The 19,994-nt window shown below is 36.8% G+C and overlaps 1 protein-coding gene across 1 annotated transcript in view; it reads left to right on the forward strand.

Moving 5' to 3' along the window:
* UNC5C (unc-5 netrin receptor C) overlaps positions 1-19,994 on the forward strand; it is a 396,902-nt gene that overhangs the window by 211,086 nt on the left and 165,822 nt on the right. The window contains exon 2 of the mRNA XM_032137047.2: positions 9,827-10,048. Coding sequence (XP_031992938.1) covers positions 9,827-10,048 — 222 coding nt within the window. The remainder of the gene's footprint in view (positions 1-9,826; positions 10,049-19,994) is intronic.

Below are 19,994 nucleotides of genomic sequence, written 5' to 3' on the forward strand. Positions count from 1 at the left end.
CATTGATCCATAGTGTAGATTAAGTTTGATGTTTCTTTGTTGGTTTTCCATCTGGATGATCTGTGCAATGCTGAAAGTAGGGTGTTGCAGTTTCCAGCTTTAACTGTATTGGGGTCTATCTCTCTTTAGCTCTAATATTTGCTTTATATATTATATTTGGGTGCTCCAGTGTTGGATGCATATATATTTACAGTTGTTAATGCCCTCTTGCTGAACTGACCCATTTATCATTTTATAATGACCTTCTTTCTCTCTTTATATAGTTTTTGTATTGAAAAATCTATTTTGTACAGTTATTCCTGCTCTTTTTTGGTTTCCATTTGCATGGAATATCTTTATCCATTCCTTTATTTTCAGTCTATGTGTTCCTTTATAGGTGAACTGTGTTTCTTGTAGGCAACAGATCATTGGGTCTTATTTTTTTGTTTTGTTTTATAATCCATTCAGTTGCTCTGTGTCTTTTGATTGAAGAGTTTAATCAATTCATAGTCAATATTATTATTCACAAATAAGGACTTATTCCTGACATTCTGTGATTTGTTTTCTGTTTGTTTTGCAATCATCTTCTCTTCCTTCTTTCCATTCTCCCTGTCTTCCTTTTAGTGAAGGTTTTTTCCTCCGGTGGCATTTTTAAATTTCTTTGTTTTTTATTTTATTTTGTGTATGTTTTCTGATTTGAGGTTATCACGAGGCTTGCAAATGATATCTTCTAATCCATTATTTTAAACAGATGACAACTTAACACTGACTGCATAAATAAACAAGCAAACAGAAAACTAATAACAACTCTAACTTTGCCCCCCTACTTTTTAACTTTTTGTTGTTTCTATTTATTATTTATTGTACTGTCTATGTCTTGAAAAGTTATTGTTATTATTTTTGATCAGTTCATCTTTTGGTCTTTCTACGCAAAATATGAGTAGTTTACACACCAGAATTATAACGTTATAATATTCTGCGTGTTTCGTATACTTGCTATTGCCAGTCAGTTTTGCACCTTCAGATAATTTCTTATTGCTCATTAACATTTTCTTTCCAATTGAAGAACTCCTTTTTGCATCTCATGTAGGGCAGGTCTGGTGTTGATAAAATCTCTCAGCTTTTGTTTGTCTGGAAAGTCTTTATTTCTCCTTTATGTTTGAAGTATATTTTCTCTTGATATACTATTCTAGGAAAAGAAGATTTTTTTTCCTTCAGCACTTTAAATATGTCAGGCCACTCTATCCTGGCCTGTAAAGTTGCCACCGAGAAGTCTGCTGCCAGGTGTATTGGAGCTCCATTGTATGTTGTTTTTTTCTCTTGCTGCATTTAGGATCCTTTCTTTATCCTTGAGTCTTTGGGAGTTTGATTATCAAATGTCTTGAAGTAGTCTTATTTGGGTTAAATCTGCTTGATGTTTTGTAGCCTTCTTATGCTCGAATATTGATATCTTTCTCTAGGTGTGGGAAGTTCTCTGTTATTACCCTTTGAATAAACTTTCTACCTTAATATCTCTCTCTACCTCCTCTTTAACGCCAATAACTCTTAGATTTGTCCCTCTGAGGCTATTTGCTAGTTGTGGTAGATGTGCTTCATTTTTTTCTCATTCTTTTCTAATTTATCTCTTCTGACTGTGTATTTTCAAATAACTCAACTTCAAGCTTACTAGTTCTTTCTTCTGCTTCATTAATTCTGCTTTTAAGAGATTCTGATATACTCTTCAGTATGTCTGTTGCATCTTTCGGCTCCAGAATTTCTGCTTGTGTTTAATTCTTTCCATTTCTTTGCTAAATGTATCTGATATAATTCTGAATTCCTTGTCTACGTTATCTTAGATTTCATTGAACTTCCTCAAAACAGTTATTTTGAATTCTCTGAAAGGTCACATATCTCTCTCTCTCTCCAGCATTGGCCAGTGGTGTCTTATTTAATTTGCTTGGCGTGGTCATGTTTTTTTTGGATGGCCTTGATACTTGTGGATGTTTATTGGTGGCTGTGCATTGAAGAGTTGTAATCTAAGTTTTTGGTCTCTCCAGCCATGTGTGCATTAGGTGGCACCCCAAGCCCAGTAACAGTGTGACTCTTGCAGACTCATAGAGATATCACCTTTGTGGTCTTGGATAAGATCTGGAAGAATTCTCTGGATTACTAGGCAGAGACTTTTGGTCTCTTCCCTTACTTTCTCCCAAACAAACAAGCAGAGTCTCTTTCTCTGTCTACTGAGCTGCCTAGGGCTTGAAGAGGGGTGACATAAGCATCCCTGTCTCTACCCATCACTGGGACGATGCTGGGTCAGACCTGAATCCAGCACAGTACTGGGTCTCACCCAAGGCCCATGGTAGCCACTGCCTGGCTATCATCTATGTTCTCTCAAGGCCCTAGGGCTCTGGCCTCAAAAACTAGCCAGGCCTTTGTTCTTCCCTCCAGAGAAGCAAGTTGCCCCCAGCCCTGTGCAGGTGCAGAGGTAACATCTAGGAACCAAGGCCTGGAGTCAGCAACCTGGAACTCTATTCTACTGTGGCTAAACTGGCACCCATGCCACAAGACAAAGTTTCTCCCACTCTTCCCTCTCCTTTCCACCATCAGAGGAGTCTTTTTCCATGGCCACTGCCACCCCAGGCCCACAGCAAGTACTGCTTGACTACCACCAATGTGCACTTAAGGCCCAAGGGCTCTTCAGTCAGCTTGTGGTGACTCTTCCTTCAGGGCAGTGGATCCCCCTTTGGCCCAGGGCAGGTTCAGAAATGCCAACCAAGAGCCAAGTCCTGGAATTGGGAACCTCAAGGGATTCATGTGGTGCTCTGTCCCACTGTGGCTGAGTTGGTACTTAAGGTGCAAGACAAACTCCCTTTTACTCTTCCCTCCCTTTTTCTCAAGCAGAAGGAGTCTCATCCCAGTCCATTCTCACTACAGCTGGAAAAGTGCTCAGTCTGAAGCCATCTGAAGCCAGCACGTCTCTGAGTCTCACCCCAGAACCACAGCATGTACTGCCTGGATATTGCTGCTGATTATTCAGGGCCTAAGGTCTCTTTACTCAGCAGGTGATTAATTCTGCCAGGACTTGGTCCTTCCCTTCAAGGTAGTAGTTTTGCTTCTGGCCCAAAGCGGCTCTAGAAATGTAGCCTGGGAGCTATGGCCTAGAATATGGGCCTCAGGACTGCCCGGTACCCTATCCTACTGTGGCTGAGCTGGTAGCTAAGTGGCAAAAGAAAGTCCTCTTTACTCTTCTCTCTCCTCTCCTCAAGCAGAGGGAAGGAATGTCTCCCATAAGCTGTCAGCTGTGCTGCCCATGGTTAGGGGAGGGGTGGCACAAGCACTCCCTTAGCCAGCCTGGCTGGTATCTCACTAGGTAGCATGTTCTCCAAGTCCACTGGTTCCAAGCCTGGCATAGAACCATTATTTGCCCAAGAATTGTAGTCTTTGTGGCCTAGACTGCCTTTCAAGTTTATTTAGGACCCTACAGCCTTTAGCCCATGGTGGAAAGGCTTCATACAACTCAGGTTCTGACTGTAAGGATGGGTGAGTCCCCTCTGGCTAGGGCAATATAAATGCTCCCTCTGTGGGCCCCAGCTGAATTCTGCCCCATTTTGCTTTCTGCTGTGACAGGGTAGCACTCTGTTCCAATGCAAAGTCGCACAATCACTGCCCTCTTCCTCTCCCAAGGACACAGATTCTCTCTCCACACCTCACAGCTACTGCTGGGAGTTGGGAGAATGGTGACATTAACAATTCAAGACTGTCTTTCCTACATTCTTCAGTGCATTTTTCAGTGATATGAAGTTAAAACCAGGTACTGTGATCACTCACCTGAGTTTTGGTTCTTATGAAGGTGCTTTATGGTGTATATAGTCAATTTGATGTTCCTGCAGGGAGGACAGTCAGTGAAGGTTTCCATTTGGCTATCTTGCTCTGCTTCCTCCCCTCCCTTCCTCCCTCTCTCCCTCCCTCCTTTCCTTCTTTCCTTTCCTTTCCTTTTCTTTCTCTCTCTATTTCTTTCTTTCTCTCTTTCTTCTAAAAAATGGTATAATTCTATACAAACTGGCTAAAAACTTGTTTTATTTGCTCGCCCTTCTAGGTCAATACATACAAATCCACTTTCTTATTTTTATTGGCCAGCCAGTGTAATTTTGCTTGGATGTTTCAGAAATGATTTAACCATTCCTCAGTTGGTGGTCAGTTGTTCTCAGTCTTATTCAAATAAGTAATTCCAGCTGCCTTTTGTTGTAATATATCATGTATTCTTTAGACAAATAATGCTGCAGTGAACATCTTTGTACATATGTATTTACATTTTCATGTCATTCTGTCTGTAATATGGATTTCAACAAGTGGGATAGCTTATTTGGAGATATGCAGAGACTCAATATTTACTTATATTGTCAAATTCTATCTTCTCTGATACCCATTTACACTCCAGCCAGTATATGCAATTGCACATTTCTTCACCTCCTCATCAGTCATTGAGTATTTTTTAGCTAATCTGGTAAGCAAAAATTTTCTTTTGCAAAAACATTACATTACATTTATTAAATTATTTGCAAAAGGGGGTAAATGTGTTTGTGTGAAAATGTCTTCTAAGAGCACACTGTAGACTACATGGCAGAGGTAGAGATGATAGGCAGGAAAACACTCAGGAGGATAGATTAATTAATAAAAGTCAGAGATCATGAAGACTTAAGCGGGCAGAAGATGGTGCCCCCTTTTCAGAGTTAAGTGGATATCAACTAGCATATTAGCTGTATATTGTTATTAATAATGTATGGGCATGATTTGGCAAGTATTTCTTTAAAAGCAAAAAGAAGTTTGTTTTGAAGTTAGAAATCATCCAGTACTTCCAAGTTGTGCAATACATTTAAGGCATTATGTATTCAACGACTTGAATTTAAATGATGAATCCATTAATATATTGCTTGAAATATAGACCATAGTCTTTGTCTTCCTGAGGATATTTTAATCAAAATATTAAAAATAAGCTGGAGTCTCATTCAAATAGTTAATTCCAGCTGCCTTTTGTTGTAATATATCATGAAATATTTCTCTGATGGATGGGTAGCCAAATGCAGATAAAATTAGCTTTGCAGTCATTCATTTTAAATTGCTCTTGAATCACTTGAAAGTAAATTCCATTTCAGAAGAATACGCTTCAAGTCTCAGACAAAGAGATAATGGTCCTATATTTTATGATATAAGCAATAATAGTTTAAGTCTTATGATTCAGAAATATAGAAACTTATGTATTAAGTTGATGAAAATTAAGCCTTGATATATAGCAGTAAAACCAGCAACCTAAAGCTTCCTAGATTGATGTTCATAGCATAATATTTTCCTGTGAAGAATTAGGTGGAATGAAAGTCTATAAAAATAATACATGGTGTAAAGCTTTCTCTTCTTGGATATAAATGAAAAAGCAAAAGCCTATGTGAGATAACAGAAAAAAGGAAATACTGAGATTTATTGATATCAAGATAAAAATGGTACTACTGTTGGAACGTCAGTATTGAGTAATAGTAGAAAGTGGAAAATTAAGTCAAATATAGGAGGAGGGTAAAATGAATAATAGCATTACATCTAAATCAAAAAAGCGTTAAGTTAATACTGAATTCAATGCACAGAACAAAAGCAACTCTGGAAATTTTACCTTGTTAATTTGAATGAACTACATGTACAAAACGTGTTTCACAATTAATTAATCAAGTCATTTTGCCCAGATAGCACAGTGCAGTCAATACCAGCAGCTGGGGTGTGCATTTATAGAAAATGTAATAATTTGGGATACCCGTGGCATGTTGCCAGAAATAAGTTCACAGTCTGAAGTTGCTGTTCACAGACTGATTCCTATTATCACCCTAATGTCACTCCTTCAGATATTTATATTAAGAAATAAAGTGGTAAGAGGATATACTCACTGATGTCCTTGAAGAAAAAAAAGCAATTTTTTTTATAGTTTCAAGTTTTACAGCATGACCTTAATAGTATCATAAAGCTGTTTTTTTTATTTTGTTTTGTGGGGATTTTTTTGTAGTATGGTAATATTAATTGAATGAAAAGTACTGATCTCAGTAAACAGTCTACCACCTCAGGGTGGAATCACAGACTTTCTTATCCCCATGGGTTCAGCAGTCCTTTAATGCCCTGAAAAACTAAAAATTTTAGCATGACAGGGATTTTACTTACTTTGGATCAGAGGCCCTTTGATGGGCACTAGGGAACATCCAAAGGAAGGCCACAAACACATATAAAGTCACACACCTTCCTTTGCACACCGTTGCAAATACACTTGCTTAGAGAATTGATATGAGCCTGAGTTTCTCAGTCTGAACGATTGTATTTTCCTTTAGAAAATAGCTAATTACCACAAGAAGCGGGGAAAAACAAAGTTCCAAAATGAATATCCAATAATAAAGATGCAATTTCATTTTTCAGACTTTCCATGAAGTGAGATGCTCATTTAACTGACATTTGTAGACAGGGCTGGCTTCACGGGTATGTGACCTCTGCTGTCACACAGGACCAGTGTTTGGTTTAATGTTCTGCTGTCACTATCTCAGAATTCTTAATAAATTTTTAACCAGGGATCTTGAATTTTCATTCTTCCTTGGGCCACACAAATTTTATAGCCAGTCCTGTTTGTAGATATTTCTATTGTTAAAACATCTTATAATTGTCAATGAATCTGAGGCACTATAAACTCTAAACCCTTGTGAATCTCTTAGGAATGACCAAAGTTGCCATTAGTATAATATTCATGCATTTGTAAGATTTTTATTGACCCTATATAATGTGCTAGACTTATGGAAAATGAAAATGAAAACAATATAGTCCCTGCTTTCAAAGAGTTTCGTTTCTAGTGTTAAGCATTTGTTGTATATTTCTAGTTTTTTGAAAATTGGTAATAGTCTTATAAAACCAATTGCAAAGCTGAAAAGTAGATTTCTCCACTTGTATGACTGGCAAATGCATTGCACAGAGGAGCTAAATATTTATGTAGGATAAATAGTATTTGTAGCTGATCACTTTATCTTTAAATACATGTAGCTATAGTCATGCTGGATGTTTAAATTAAAGTTTTCATCTATTATTTTAGTTGAAGAGAATTGGCTGGCTTGTTTCATTTTCAAAACTTTCTCTAGAATAGGAAAAAGTTAGGATACAATTTCATAAAAAGATGATTTCTAAAATAACACTGTATCTGAGAATTAATGCTGAAACTTGACAGTTTTGTATGGAGCAAGAATCAGAAAGCATTCTTTTAGTATGTTTAACTTGATGGTGGGACCAACTTCCATTGTTGAATAAGGTACCCAGGTCATCTTTTGTACGTGGAGAAAGCAAGGATTTCACAACAGGGGTGAGCCCACTGATAATCAGCTTATTTGCATTTTATCATATCTGTCCCACTGTACATATCTACTAACTCAAGTTCTTGAATTTTCTATATTAATATCATTCTCAACAACTGAATTGAGTAATAGAAGTGATATGCTATACTGCCTATAACAGGAATTCATCCAGGGCATAGGCTTGAATTTCCTTTGTGAATATTTTAGGAAATCTTAATAAACTAATACGCTGTGGTTGGCTAAGGCATCTCTCTGGATAAACTTTTAAGGATTGGTTCTGCAGAAACTATAATGATATGTAAAGAAAAACTGGATTTATTAAATTAAAACATTTCTAATGATAGAAATCTTCCTTAATAAGTTGCATTTTCAAGTGTTAACAAACATCTTGAAAAATCAATAACTGTGTGAAACCTCAAACCAAGATATAGGTTCATTTATCCTTACTTGTTGTGATCATGTTGTCTTAAAAGTCAAAATTAAGGAAATACAAAGTTAGTTTGCCCATACATTTTCTAAATATATTGTTAAATTATTACTTTTTTCCCAGCATTTAACAGTGCTGCTTTTGACTTGAAAATGTGTGACTCGTTTTGCTTCCATTTGTCTTTTCAGTAGTTTACAATAAAACAATCAGAAGAAAGAGATACATGCTTTGGCAAGGCAGAGTAATCAATTTTTAGTGCCTATGAAGTTTTTCTATAGCAGGTGAACATTTAAATACTTTTGCTATATTATTGAATAAGGTAAGGTAGTATACAATCATCTATATCTTGCAATCATTCCTTTTCAAGTTTTGCCTTCTGAAACAATGGCTTAAAGATTTATCCTACTTTTCATGCTTAAATAAATATAGTTATTAAATACATTCACATGTTTTTGTGGGTACATAGTTAAAAAATAAAATCTAGTTGACCTTCTGCCTTCGTAAATAGTAATAATTAAAAACAACAGCTAACTTCTATAGAATTTGAGTCATGTTTTGTGGAGCTTTATTGATTATCAGCACCGGCCATCATCACATGTAACAGTAAGTGCTTTAGAAGAAAAAAAAAATTGGATAAGACCTTCAAGACATCAGTTTCATGCTGATGGATTTGTCAATAGTTCAGTTCCTCATCCCTTTGCCTTTCTGAGCTATGTTTATTTAAGCAGTCTTGAATGTTCTTGCATATTGACTAAAGGAGCTGCAATTGATGGAAACAAGGTTATTCTTTAGTAAGCTGACAATTTTGGTCCTTTATGTTCAACAATGGAAAAACTAGAAATGATGCCCTGCCAAAAGAAAGCAAATTAAGGAGGTAAAGTGAGAAGAAATATCTAGGTATAGGAAACAACATGTACATTTCAGTGTCAAAAATTTACTACTGTGGGCAGCTTAGAATGCTAGTTTTGTCAGCGATGCAAGTGAAGTCAATTTTTACTGCAAAACAGATTAGCAGAGACCGGACATCATTACTATTTGACAGCTATCTTATGACTTGAATGAAAAAAGTTCCAAGCCAGTTTTCTTAGTGGACAGATGTCCACTATAGCAGTGGCTATCTTCCAACACAGGGCAACAACTGAAGGAGAAGTAAAATAACTTTCAAGACAACATGTGAGCAACCAGCCTTTAAGTACCAATACCATACTCTATATTTACTACTGAATATAAGTACACTTAGAGAACTTGTAAAAAAATTTTAATTTTGACATCAGAGTTTTCACATTACATATTTGTAACCAATTTGGGGAATTAGTAATAGCTTTGTTCTCCTCTGTCCCAATTGGAAGATTATTATTAGGCTGAACTTATTTATGATGTGTTGGAAAGACTGTTTTTACCTTGACTTCTGTAAAACACAGTAATAGGTTTTATTATAAAAAGCATGTTTATTATTAATTTTTTATTTTGAATCATGCAGAATCCAGGTTTAAAATGTATCTCAAAGTGTGCAAATTATCTAAAGTGGTTTTTAAATTTTGGGTTGAATGAGTATTTCACACAATGACATCTTTTGAAAATAACAACAGATTTGAATTTGAACGTAAATATCCTTAATTAAAGTTTCTAATATTTCTGCTCAGCTCCTTGCAAAGGATGTAAGCTTTATCTATGAGCCTTATGCTTTTCAAAGACATGTTTCTAATGAAGTTGCCCTTGCTTTTGTCTGCTCTCAAGGGTGACACTCTATAATGGGAAATGCAGTGATACATTGGGAAGATCATGGTTTTTAATTGAGATACACATGAATTCCAGTTTCAGCTCTGCCATTTACTGCCTATGTGCTCAGGGCAACTTATTTATCCTCCCTGATGTTGAGTTTTGCTGTGTATAGAAATGGGAATAATAATCCATATCCTTAAACAACCAGTCAATAGATCTAACATACTGCCTGGCACACAGCAGGCATTCGCATCACTTAATTACTGCATTTATAAGTCATTATTTTTACATGACTAGCAAGTAGAAGGCAAGTTGTTACAATGTGTTAACCATTTTCCACTTTCTTCTTGTTTCTCAGACGATGACTTTTTTCATGAACTCCCAGAAACTTTTCCTTCTGATCCACCTGAGCCTCTACCACATTTCCTTATTGAGCCTGAAGAAGCTTATATTGTGAAGAATAAGCCTGTGAACCTGTACTGTAAAGCAAGCCCTGCCACCCAGATCTATTTCAAGTGTAATAGTGAGTGGGTTCATCAGAAGGACCACATAGTAGATGAAAGAGTAGATGAAACTTCCGGTGAGTTTTCCATTGCATTTGCATTGCAGTTCAAGATTCACTTACTCACTACTCTAGCCTGTGGCCATACTATTATTTCAATTAGTGGAATGGAAAATGGAGTTATTCTTTGACAAAAAGTTTTGAATTGGTTTGGTTAAGATTTGGTGATCTTGTTTCATGTGTTGAAAAGTAAAATGGTGTGAATAAATCTTGACTTGCTTCCTGTTGGACTACATGAAATTAAAACATGGTTCATACTTAAGAAGATAAATAATGCGAATGAACAGACTGACAATGTTAAATGCCCAAGCAAATAATATTCTCGAACTGCACTTGCGTGGTAGTAAGATCTAAATATCCTGAGTTGTGGGGAGCATTTTTAACTAGGATAAATTGAACGTGTTTACATTACTGTCTAACTAAAATCCATGTGCGTAGTTTGCCCTTATATTTGTTAAGGATTTGTAAATGTCGTAGATTCAAAGTACCTTATACTCATAACTTACATCCAAAAGTGAATCCTAACTTCCTAACTCTTATCCAAAATTAAATTGAGGGTGATTCAGAACAGTGATAGTGTAGGATCCATGAACAGAAGAAATGGTAATTGTAGCCCTTTCTCAGAGGATCTTGATCTGATTATCTTTGCCCCTGGCATGGTTAAAACTCCTGACTTTGTTGCTCTGTAAATACCATCCTTAAAGATAAAATACTAAAGGCAAAGAAAGGATGAAGTAGATTCTAATAACCTGTGGGATTTCTTTTTTTTTTTTTTTTTATTATACTTTAGGTTTTAGGGTACATGTGCACAATGTGCAGGTTTGTTACATATGTATCCATGTGCCATGTTGATTTCCTGCACCCATTAGCTCGTCATTTAGCATTAGGTATATCTCCTAATGCTGTCCCCGCCCCCCCCACCCCCCACCCCACAACAGTACCCGGAATGTGATGTTCCCCTTCCTGTGTCCATGAGTTCTCATTGTTCAATTCCCACCTATGAGTGAGAACATGCGGTGTTTGGTTTTTTGTCCTTGCGATAGTTTACTGAGAATGATGTTTTCCAGTTTCATCCATGTCCCTACAAAGGACACGAACTCATCATTTTTTATGGCTGCATAGTATTCCATGGTGTATATGTGCCACATTTTCTTAATCCATTCTATTGTTGTTGGACATTTGGGTTGGTTCCAAGTCTTTGCTATTGTGAATAGTGCCGCAATAAACATACGTGTGCATGTGTCTTTATAGCAGCATGATTTATAGTCCTTTGGGTATATACCCAGTAATGGGATGGCTGGGTCAAATGGTATTTCTAGTTCTAGATCCCTGAGGAATCGCCACACTGACTTCCACAATGGTTGAACTAGTTTACAGTCCCACCAACAGTGTAAAAGTGTTCCTATTTCTCCACAGCCTCTCCAGCACCTGTTGTTTCCTGATTTTTTAATGATGGCCATTCTAACTGGTGTGAGATGGTATCTCACTGTGGTTTTGATTTGCATTTCTCTGATGGCCAGTGATGATGAGCATTTCTTCATGTGTTTTCTGGCTGCATAAATGTCTTCTTTTGAGAAGTGTCTGTTCATGTCTTTGCCCACTTTCTGATGGGGTTGTTTGTTTTTTTCTTGTAAATTTGTTTGAGTTCATTGTAGATTCTGGATATTAGCCCTTTGTCAGATGAGTAGGGATTTCAATTAGATATAAAGAATAGCAATTTTCTGTTACACAATGGATAAGTTAGGGTAGTTGTGGAATCTCCTGGAGTTCTTTTAAATTGGAAACATATATATCTTTCCATGGTAGTGAACGTGTTTTTGCTCTCCAGCAGAGCGAATAACTCTTTGAACTTTCAGATCTCTTCCAGACTTATGATTTTGTAATGTTGACATATATTTAAGTATTAATACTTTATTATTCAACATTTTCAAGCCAAAGAATATCAAGCATGACAAAAATTGAAGCATTTAAATATCTTTGTTACCCTTAATAGATATCTCTCTGGACCAAAATGGATACACATGTTCAAAATCCAAATTGTAAATTATTCATATTTGTGCCCAAGTGTTGGATTAACCAGAGACAAGTAGAGACCAGCACTTGAGGGCTCTACTTTCTACATTCAAGGTCTCCGACAAGATAAATAGCATATTGAGGTGACAGAACATAAAGAAATAGAACAGACTATGAGAGGACTGAGAAGAGGCAACTTTTTAAAAAGCATGTAGGACATATTCTTTATAACATAAATGGTCTTTGGAAAATCAGGTGGCAACTCTACATAATTGCTTGTCAATTTGTGAATCAATATGCTCACTGAATGCAAGCTGATGACTGCAGATATAACCGGGTATCCAATTGTAGGGTAGCTTACTTCAGGGAATTGTCCCACCTCTTGGTCTAATTACTCAGAAAATAACTCCACCAGATGTTTTCAAAATCTCAAGTGGATTGAGTTTTATTTGTTTCAGTTCATGTATTTGTATAGATTTCAAACAAATAAGCTTTAATGATACAAGGAAAGAGAAAGAAATCACAAAAGCTCAAATATGTTACAACATATTCAGGCTTATCTTTACTCAAATAATGAGATGCCTATATAGGAAGATTATAAATAGAAGAAAACTATTCTAATGTCGAACGCTTCTAGCAATTTCATGCTATGTTGGTAACACACCCACACACACATATACACATATATTGAGAGAGATTTCCTTTCTGTGAAATCCTTATTTTTTATAATTGTACACAAAATTAATTAATATTACATACATCAATGATTAAGACTACCTTATAAAATTAACTATAAACTAAAATAGTTTGCATGTTTTCATTTAAATTCAGGAGAGATAGATGAGAACTAAGAGAAGATTTAGGAAATTCAATACTTTCTCAGTTCTCCTGAGATTCAGGAATGGAGTAAAATACAATATAGCTTTATTGGGAGCCTTCATTTTCATCCAGAACTTTACAAAAAAGGCCAGCATCCAGCCAAAGGCTGACATAGTAGACTCATGTAGGTATTACCTTTAAAGTTAGGAAAAACTTGGTGGGAATGTATATTAGTACAACCTCTATGGAAAACAGTATGGAGATTTCTCAGAGAACTAAAACACCATTTAATCCAGCAATCCCACTACTTGGCATCTACCCAAAGGAAAAGAAATCATTACATCAAAAAGATACCTGCACTCATATGTTTTTCATAGCTCTATTCACGATAGCAAAGATAGGGAATCAACCCAAGTGCCCATCAGTGGATAATCAGATAAAGAAAATGTGATATATACAAACAATAGAATACTATTCATCCATAAAAAAGACTGAAGCCATGTCTTTTGCAGCAACATGGATGGAACTGGAAGCCGTTATCTTAAGTGAAGTAACTCAGACCCAGAAATATATTAATAAATGCCACATATTCTCACTTGTGAGAGCTAAATAATGTGTACACGTGGATGAGTGTGAAATGATAGACAACAGAGACTCAGAAGGGTGCAGGTGGGTGAGGGGGGTTGGTGATGAGAAATTACTTAATAGGTACAGTGTATGTTATTCAGGTGATGGATACCCCAAAAGCCCTGACTTTACCACTATACAATCTATTCATGCAACAAATTATACTTATATCCCATAAATTACTACAAATAAAAAGAATGAAGTTAGGAAAAAGACAAAGATGCCCACAGATACCATTATTAATTGGTATTATTCTAATCTACTAGCCAGTGCCATTAGACAACACAAGTAATGAAGAGGTACAAAAATAGTGAAGAAAGTGGAAAATTATCATTTATGACAAATTGTGTGATTTTGTACTCCTGGAAAATGTATGCATTTTAAAAGAAAAAAAATCTTCAAATCAAGAGAATAGAGAAAATAGGTGGTAAAAAATTTGTATCACCAACCAACTTTCCTATGTACAGACAGCCAATTCAAATTAAAATGCAGTAAAAGATGTCATTTAGAATAGCTATGTAAAAGAAAACGTGTAGGTATGTACTTATCAAAAATTTTGCAGAATTTTGTAAAGGAAATTTAAAAATCCTACTTAGAGACAAAAAAGATATCATGACTTACATTAAGGAAAGACATATTCTTGAATGGAAAGGCCGAATATGTTTAAATGTCTAATACTTATAAATGAATCTGTAATGTCACCATCATTTTATTAAAAATAATTTGGGAAAATAGCTGAGAGAATTCTTAAATAGTAGAGTAATGAGGAAAACCCAACTCATTATAAATATAATGCTAAGAAGTTAAAAGAGTTTGATCTTAGCAGAGGACAAAACATACAGATTAATGGATTAAAATAGAGATCAAGAAACACTCAAAGACCTAAGGCATTTGTCCCTATTACATTACCTAGAATGTAATAAAGATCAGTTTTTCAGCCAGTGAGGAAAATAGTTTATTCAATGCATGAGTTGATACAACAAGATAGGAAGTTGGAAATAGAAAAATAATAAAGAAAACTTGAATCTATCTCATTCTTTAGAATAAAATAAATGCTAGATGTTGGGGCTTAAAATCATCATCATCATCACCACCATCACCATCATCATTAGGAGAAAATTTGGCAGTTGGTTGGTTGGTTGCAGTGGTGGGCATAGTCTTTTAAATTAAGACACACAATCTATAAGTCTTACAGGAAGGCATTATTAAATTTGAATATCCAAAGCAAGAAAACCACAACCAAAACCAAGAGACAGATTTAAAAACTAGTTATAGTATCTGTGGCTATATATTAGCCAAAGGGCTAATTTTATAAATACATAAATAGCTCCTAAACTATATTTAAGGAAAAGATCAGCAACCCAATAGAAAATTGAGCAGAGTTGTTGATATAACAAGATACAGGAACAGCAATGTAAATGGTAATTAAGTATCTAAGGAGATGTCATCAGGATCAAAACATTTGTTAATATATAGTGTTGATTAAAGGCATAATTTGTTGATGGGCGTTTAAATTGATACAATCTTTTTGAAGGCCAATTTGAAAATACCATCAATATTGAAAGGTATATAGATTTCACTGAGTAGTTACAAACCTAGGAACTATTTGAAAATATAATTCCAAATGTGCACAAAGCTTGTCCATTGAAGCTTTGTTGCTGTTGCATATCAGGGACTGTTTATCCCTACTGTGATACTTTTAAATTTATTTTTTATTTTTTGGAAACAGGGTCTTCCTCTGTCTTCCAGGCTGGAATGCAGTGGCATGATCATAGCTCACTGCAAGCTTCAAACTTCTGGGCTCAAGTGATCCTCCCACCTCAGCCTCCCAAATAGCTACAACTACAGGCACACCACCATGCCTGACTAATTTTTCATTTTTTGTAGAGATGGGGTCTTGCTATGTTGCCCAGGCTGCTCTCCAAACTCCTGTGCTCAAGTGATCCTGCTGCCTTAGCCTCCCAATGCACTGGTGAGACAGGAGAGTTCCCTCGACCCCTTCTGGGACTTGCAACAGGTGTATGGCTCATTTACTCTTTAAGCTACACTGAAACACCTTTCGAGAGGAGGAGCATGCAGGTGAGCGGGTGCAGGAGCTGGGGCGAGTGCCTTTGGGCTCCAGCAGGAAGGAACCCTTTACCAGCCTGCAGCACTGAGTAGAAGTTGCCTGTGACAGAGCTCTGGAGCCCCAGAGGACAAGTGTTATAAACAATTGCTCTTTTAGCTTTGCCTCCACAGATGGCTTAAATGTTAACAGCTCCGTGAACAGTCAGTGTGACAGCCTTTTTGGGTTCCTGCACCCAGTGTGTCCTGAATTCTTTTTCGTCATTAAGGAAGAATCAGGTCACAGGAACAGTTTGAAAGGTGATGATTGTGGAGGATTTTACTAAGTGGCGGAAGTGGCTCTCAGCAGAAGGGGAGCTGGAAAGAGGATGGTATGGGAAGAAGGTGATCTTTCTGTGAAGCCTGGCCATCTGTGGCCAGGCTCCTCTCCAAAGTCATGCAGTCAGAAGTTATACTGCGTCTATCTGTAGTTTCCGATGCTCAGTTGCTTCTCTCGACATTCAGCTGCTTGTCTCTCTGCCAGCTAAGGTCTGGGGCTTATGCGAACACAGGATAGGGGTGCAGGGCAGGCCAAAAAGGTAACTTGGGCAGGAAAACAGGGGGCTGCAGTTTCCAGGCTTGAGGGTGGGGCCTTTGCTGGGGAACTGCTGTCTTCTACTCAGTATTTCCCTGCCTCCTGTCCATATCACTGGAGCTACAGGGGAAGAGGCCCACCATGCCTGGCCATAATACATTTTAAAACAAAGAGGTTGCTCCAGATATGAAGCTATAGAAAACTCTCTGAGATAAAATTGAGAATGAAAGCCAAAGTAGAGAACACTGTGTGTGATATGCTTCCGTGTATAAAGAAAGAGGATGCATGTATGTGCATTGGAATTTTTCTGGAGAAACATATAACAACCAGTTGACAGCTTAGAGTCTGGGGTGATAAAGGGACTTTTATTGTTTGAGTGTTTTTTCAATCCTGTGAATGTGTTATTTTCATAATAAATAATGAAACCTGAAAAAAAAGCCCATACCACTTTATTGCCTGTCTTTGCCTGCTATCATAAATCCCCAATATGGATAAATATTGGTGGAGAAATTTGTAGGATTTTTATGTTAAAGCTTTTTGCTTTCCTGTGAGATCAGAAATATTGTGAATGCAACTGAAATAAAGGCATTTGTTTTTTTAGGGGTGGAGGTTGGGGGGTTTTCCCTGAAGCTAGATCCACCCTGCAACTTTGGTTCTCAACTGGAGTCTGACTGTAGTATTGTTGGGGACTTAGTGGTTCTTAATAGCAAGAAATGTTAGAATACATTGTCTTGAAATATATTTCAAATCAGGTAAATTTTCTTAGTATTTGAAAACATCAAACCTGGTTATCCTATGATAATACAGAGAAAAAACATTGCAAACAAGTTGTTTTTATACATACCTCTGCCTTATAATCATATTTAGAAGGATATTTAGTGACAATCAAGCTACATTACCTTGAGACTAAGAAAAATTGACTACATTCAATAAAATATCTATCAAACGTAACTTCATATTAAAAAACTGCAAGACAATAAAACTTAAAAATTCTCCAACTCTTAAAATTTTCTTTTAAATTATGAAATCATTACATAGGAAGCAAATAATTATTTATACTCACTGAGCATATCTATCCATTGATCATAACAAAATATACTAATTGAAGATCATTCATTACCATTACTCTTTGCCTTTCCATCATTTAAACCACAGTTGCATTTCTTACATGTATGTAATATAAGAAACGGAAAAGTGGAACACAGCTTATAATAAATCATTTAGAAATTTTCAATATTTGAAAGTTCTTGACTTGGTAATATAGTAATACATTCCTATGTTGCCTTCAAAATTCCATAGAAATCATGATCTACTCAATATTTTGTGGTTACATTTTTAAGAAAAACAGCCTCAGCTGTTCGCTTTCTATTTACTTGAAGCCTTTTCAACTCTTGTTTCCATGGTACCTAAGATCTACCATCTAAAAGCAAATATTTTTTTTCTCTGTGAAGAAGCAAAGGAGTTTAGAAAACCATGGTTATGTTGAAATTTTAATAATCCCTGAGATTTTCCTTTTTCATCTTTAATTATTCTCAAGTTAGCCGAAAATATCAATAAGGTCAACACAACAAAAATAAAAGTTCCAGGCCTTATACCGAACACCTTACATGTATTCTGTTCTTTAGTCATCACAAGTGTCTTATGAGATAATTTCTAAGATTCTCCTTTGGTAAATTAGAAACCTGAGGCTCAGCAGGATGAAGAAACAAACTTGCCTCAAATCACCTAATGAGGAAGTGACACAGCCAGGATATGAACCCAGAGCTCTCTGCTTCCAAAACCTTTGCTCTTGGCCCTATGCCTGCTATCTCCCTAAATTTTACCATAACTACTGAACACAGAACAGTTGGTCTGAAAAAGAGCTGTGCAATACAATTATTTCTTTTCCCAGGAAGAGAAGGGCTGCTTCAGAGTATCAGCTGTACGTGCACTTTTCATGTTTTTCTTTGCCTTCCTTGCCTTGTCTCAGATTTTCCACATGCAGGCCTTTGTGATTCTTTAACATAATAACATAAGCTAGTGCTTGGGGTCTGGTTTTTCATTCTTGAAGGCCTTTGCTCTTTGGCCAATTAGCAAACAGTGAGCCTTAATGGAAAAAAGGAATTGATGAATAGAAGCTATAATTGGGCATAAATTTAAGTGAATTGCTTCTAATCAAAACCTCGACTTAGGTATACTGTGCTCACTCAAGTCCCCATTTGTTGCAGGAGTGGGAACATTGAAAATCTTCCTCCTTTTGTATTCCTGTTTCAGATACCTCTTCTCTCCTTCCAGGTGCCAAAAATTAAAATCTCAGCTTCATCCTTCACTCCAACAAGCAAAATGATCATCAAGTATTGCCAATTTATTTTCAAATCATCCTCCTGTTTTAAGTCTTGCTTCTACTCCCCTTCTACTCTTTAATATACAGCTCTTTGATTATCTAAATAGCCACCTACATCTTTATTTTGACCTTTTTCTTTTTCCAGCAGTTTATTCTCCAAGTAGTTATGGGCCTAAAAAACAAGTGTTCAAATGGTTTTTCCAAGGGGTTGTCATTCCACTTCTTAAAAATATATAATGGTTTCCCTTTGTCCGTGAAATAAGGCACATCCTCCTTGATCTTATCTTCAAAGTCTTCAGTATAATTGGCTCCTAATCAAACTTTCTAGCCTTGCCCCATAGTTTCACCTTTACCACATGCCTCATATAGTAAGCCGATACAGTTTTTCCTCTTAAACTGTGTTCAACAAACCACCAGTGTCTTATAAGTTCTTAATAGATGTTATTTTGGAAAACAAAAGCTTTGCAGCCAATTTAGGAAACACTGCAGTAATTATATTCCCCTTTTGGAGAAAGTGTTAAGTCATCTTAATCCATTTGGACTGCTGTGGCAAAATACCACAGCCTGGGTAGTTTATAAAGAACAGAAATTTATGTCTCACAGATTTGGAGGCTGGGAAATCCAAGATCCAGCAGATTCGTTGTGTGATGAGGGCCTGCTTCCTTCTAGATGGTGCCTTCTTGCTGTGTCCTCACATGGCAGAAGGGGCAAAAGTTGCCTGTCTTGCCTCTTTTATAAAAGCAGTAACTCATTCTCCATGACAATTGCCCCCATGGCCTAGTCACCTTCCAGAGGCCCCATCTCCTAATACCATCACCTAGGGAGTTAGTATTTCAACACACGAATTTGAGGGGATATGAATGAGACCATAGCAAATGTATATTAGCACAACAGTCCCCAACCTTTTTGGCATGAGGGACCGTTTTCATGGAAAACAATTTTTCCACAAAGTAGAAGGGGGATGATTTAGGGATGATTCAAGTGCATTACATTTATTGTGCACTTTATTTCTATTATTATTACGTTGTAATATATAACGAGATGATTATACAACTCACCATTATGTAGAATCAATGGGAGCCCTGAGCTTATTTTTCTGCAACAGTCCTATCTGGGGGTGATAGGAGATAGTGACAGATCATCAGGCATTAGATTCTCATAAGGTGCAAGCAACCTATATCCGTTGCATATGCAGTTCACAATATGGTTTGTGTTCCTATGAGAATCTAATGCTGCCACTGATCTGACAGGAGGCAGAGCTCAGGACGTGATGCTCCCTCGCCTGCTGCACACCTCCTGCCGTGTGGCCCCATTCCAGTACTGGTCCCTGGCCTGGGGGTTGGGGACCTCTGTATTAGCATGTGAAACTCTCAGGAAAGGTCTGTAGTGGGAAAACCTTATTTATTTATTTATTTATTTATTTATTTACTTTTTGAGATGGAGTCTCACTCTCTCATCCAGCCTGGAGTGCAGTGGCATGATCTCGGCTCACTGCAACCTCCGCCTCCCGGGTTCAAGTGATTCTGCTGCCTCAGCCTCCCGAG

This window comes from Hylobates moloch, unplaced genomic scaffold, assembly GCF_009828535.3.
Source record: "Hylobates moloch isolate HMO894 unplaced genomic scaffold, HMol_V3 SCAFFOLD_2, whole genome shotgun sequence".
Classification (NCBI taxonomy): Eukaryota; Metazoa; Chordata; class Mammalia; order Primates; family Hylobatidae; genus Hylobates; species Hylobates moloch.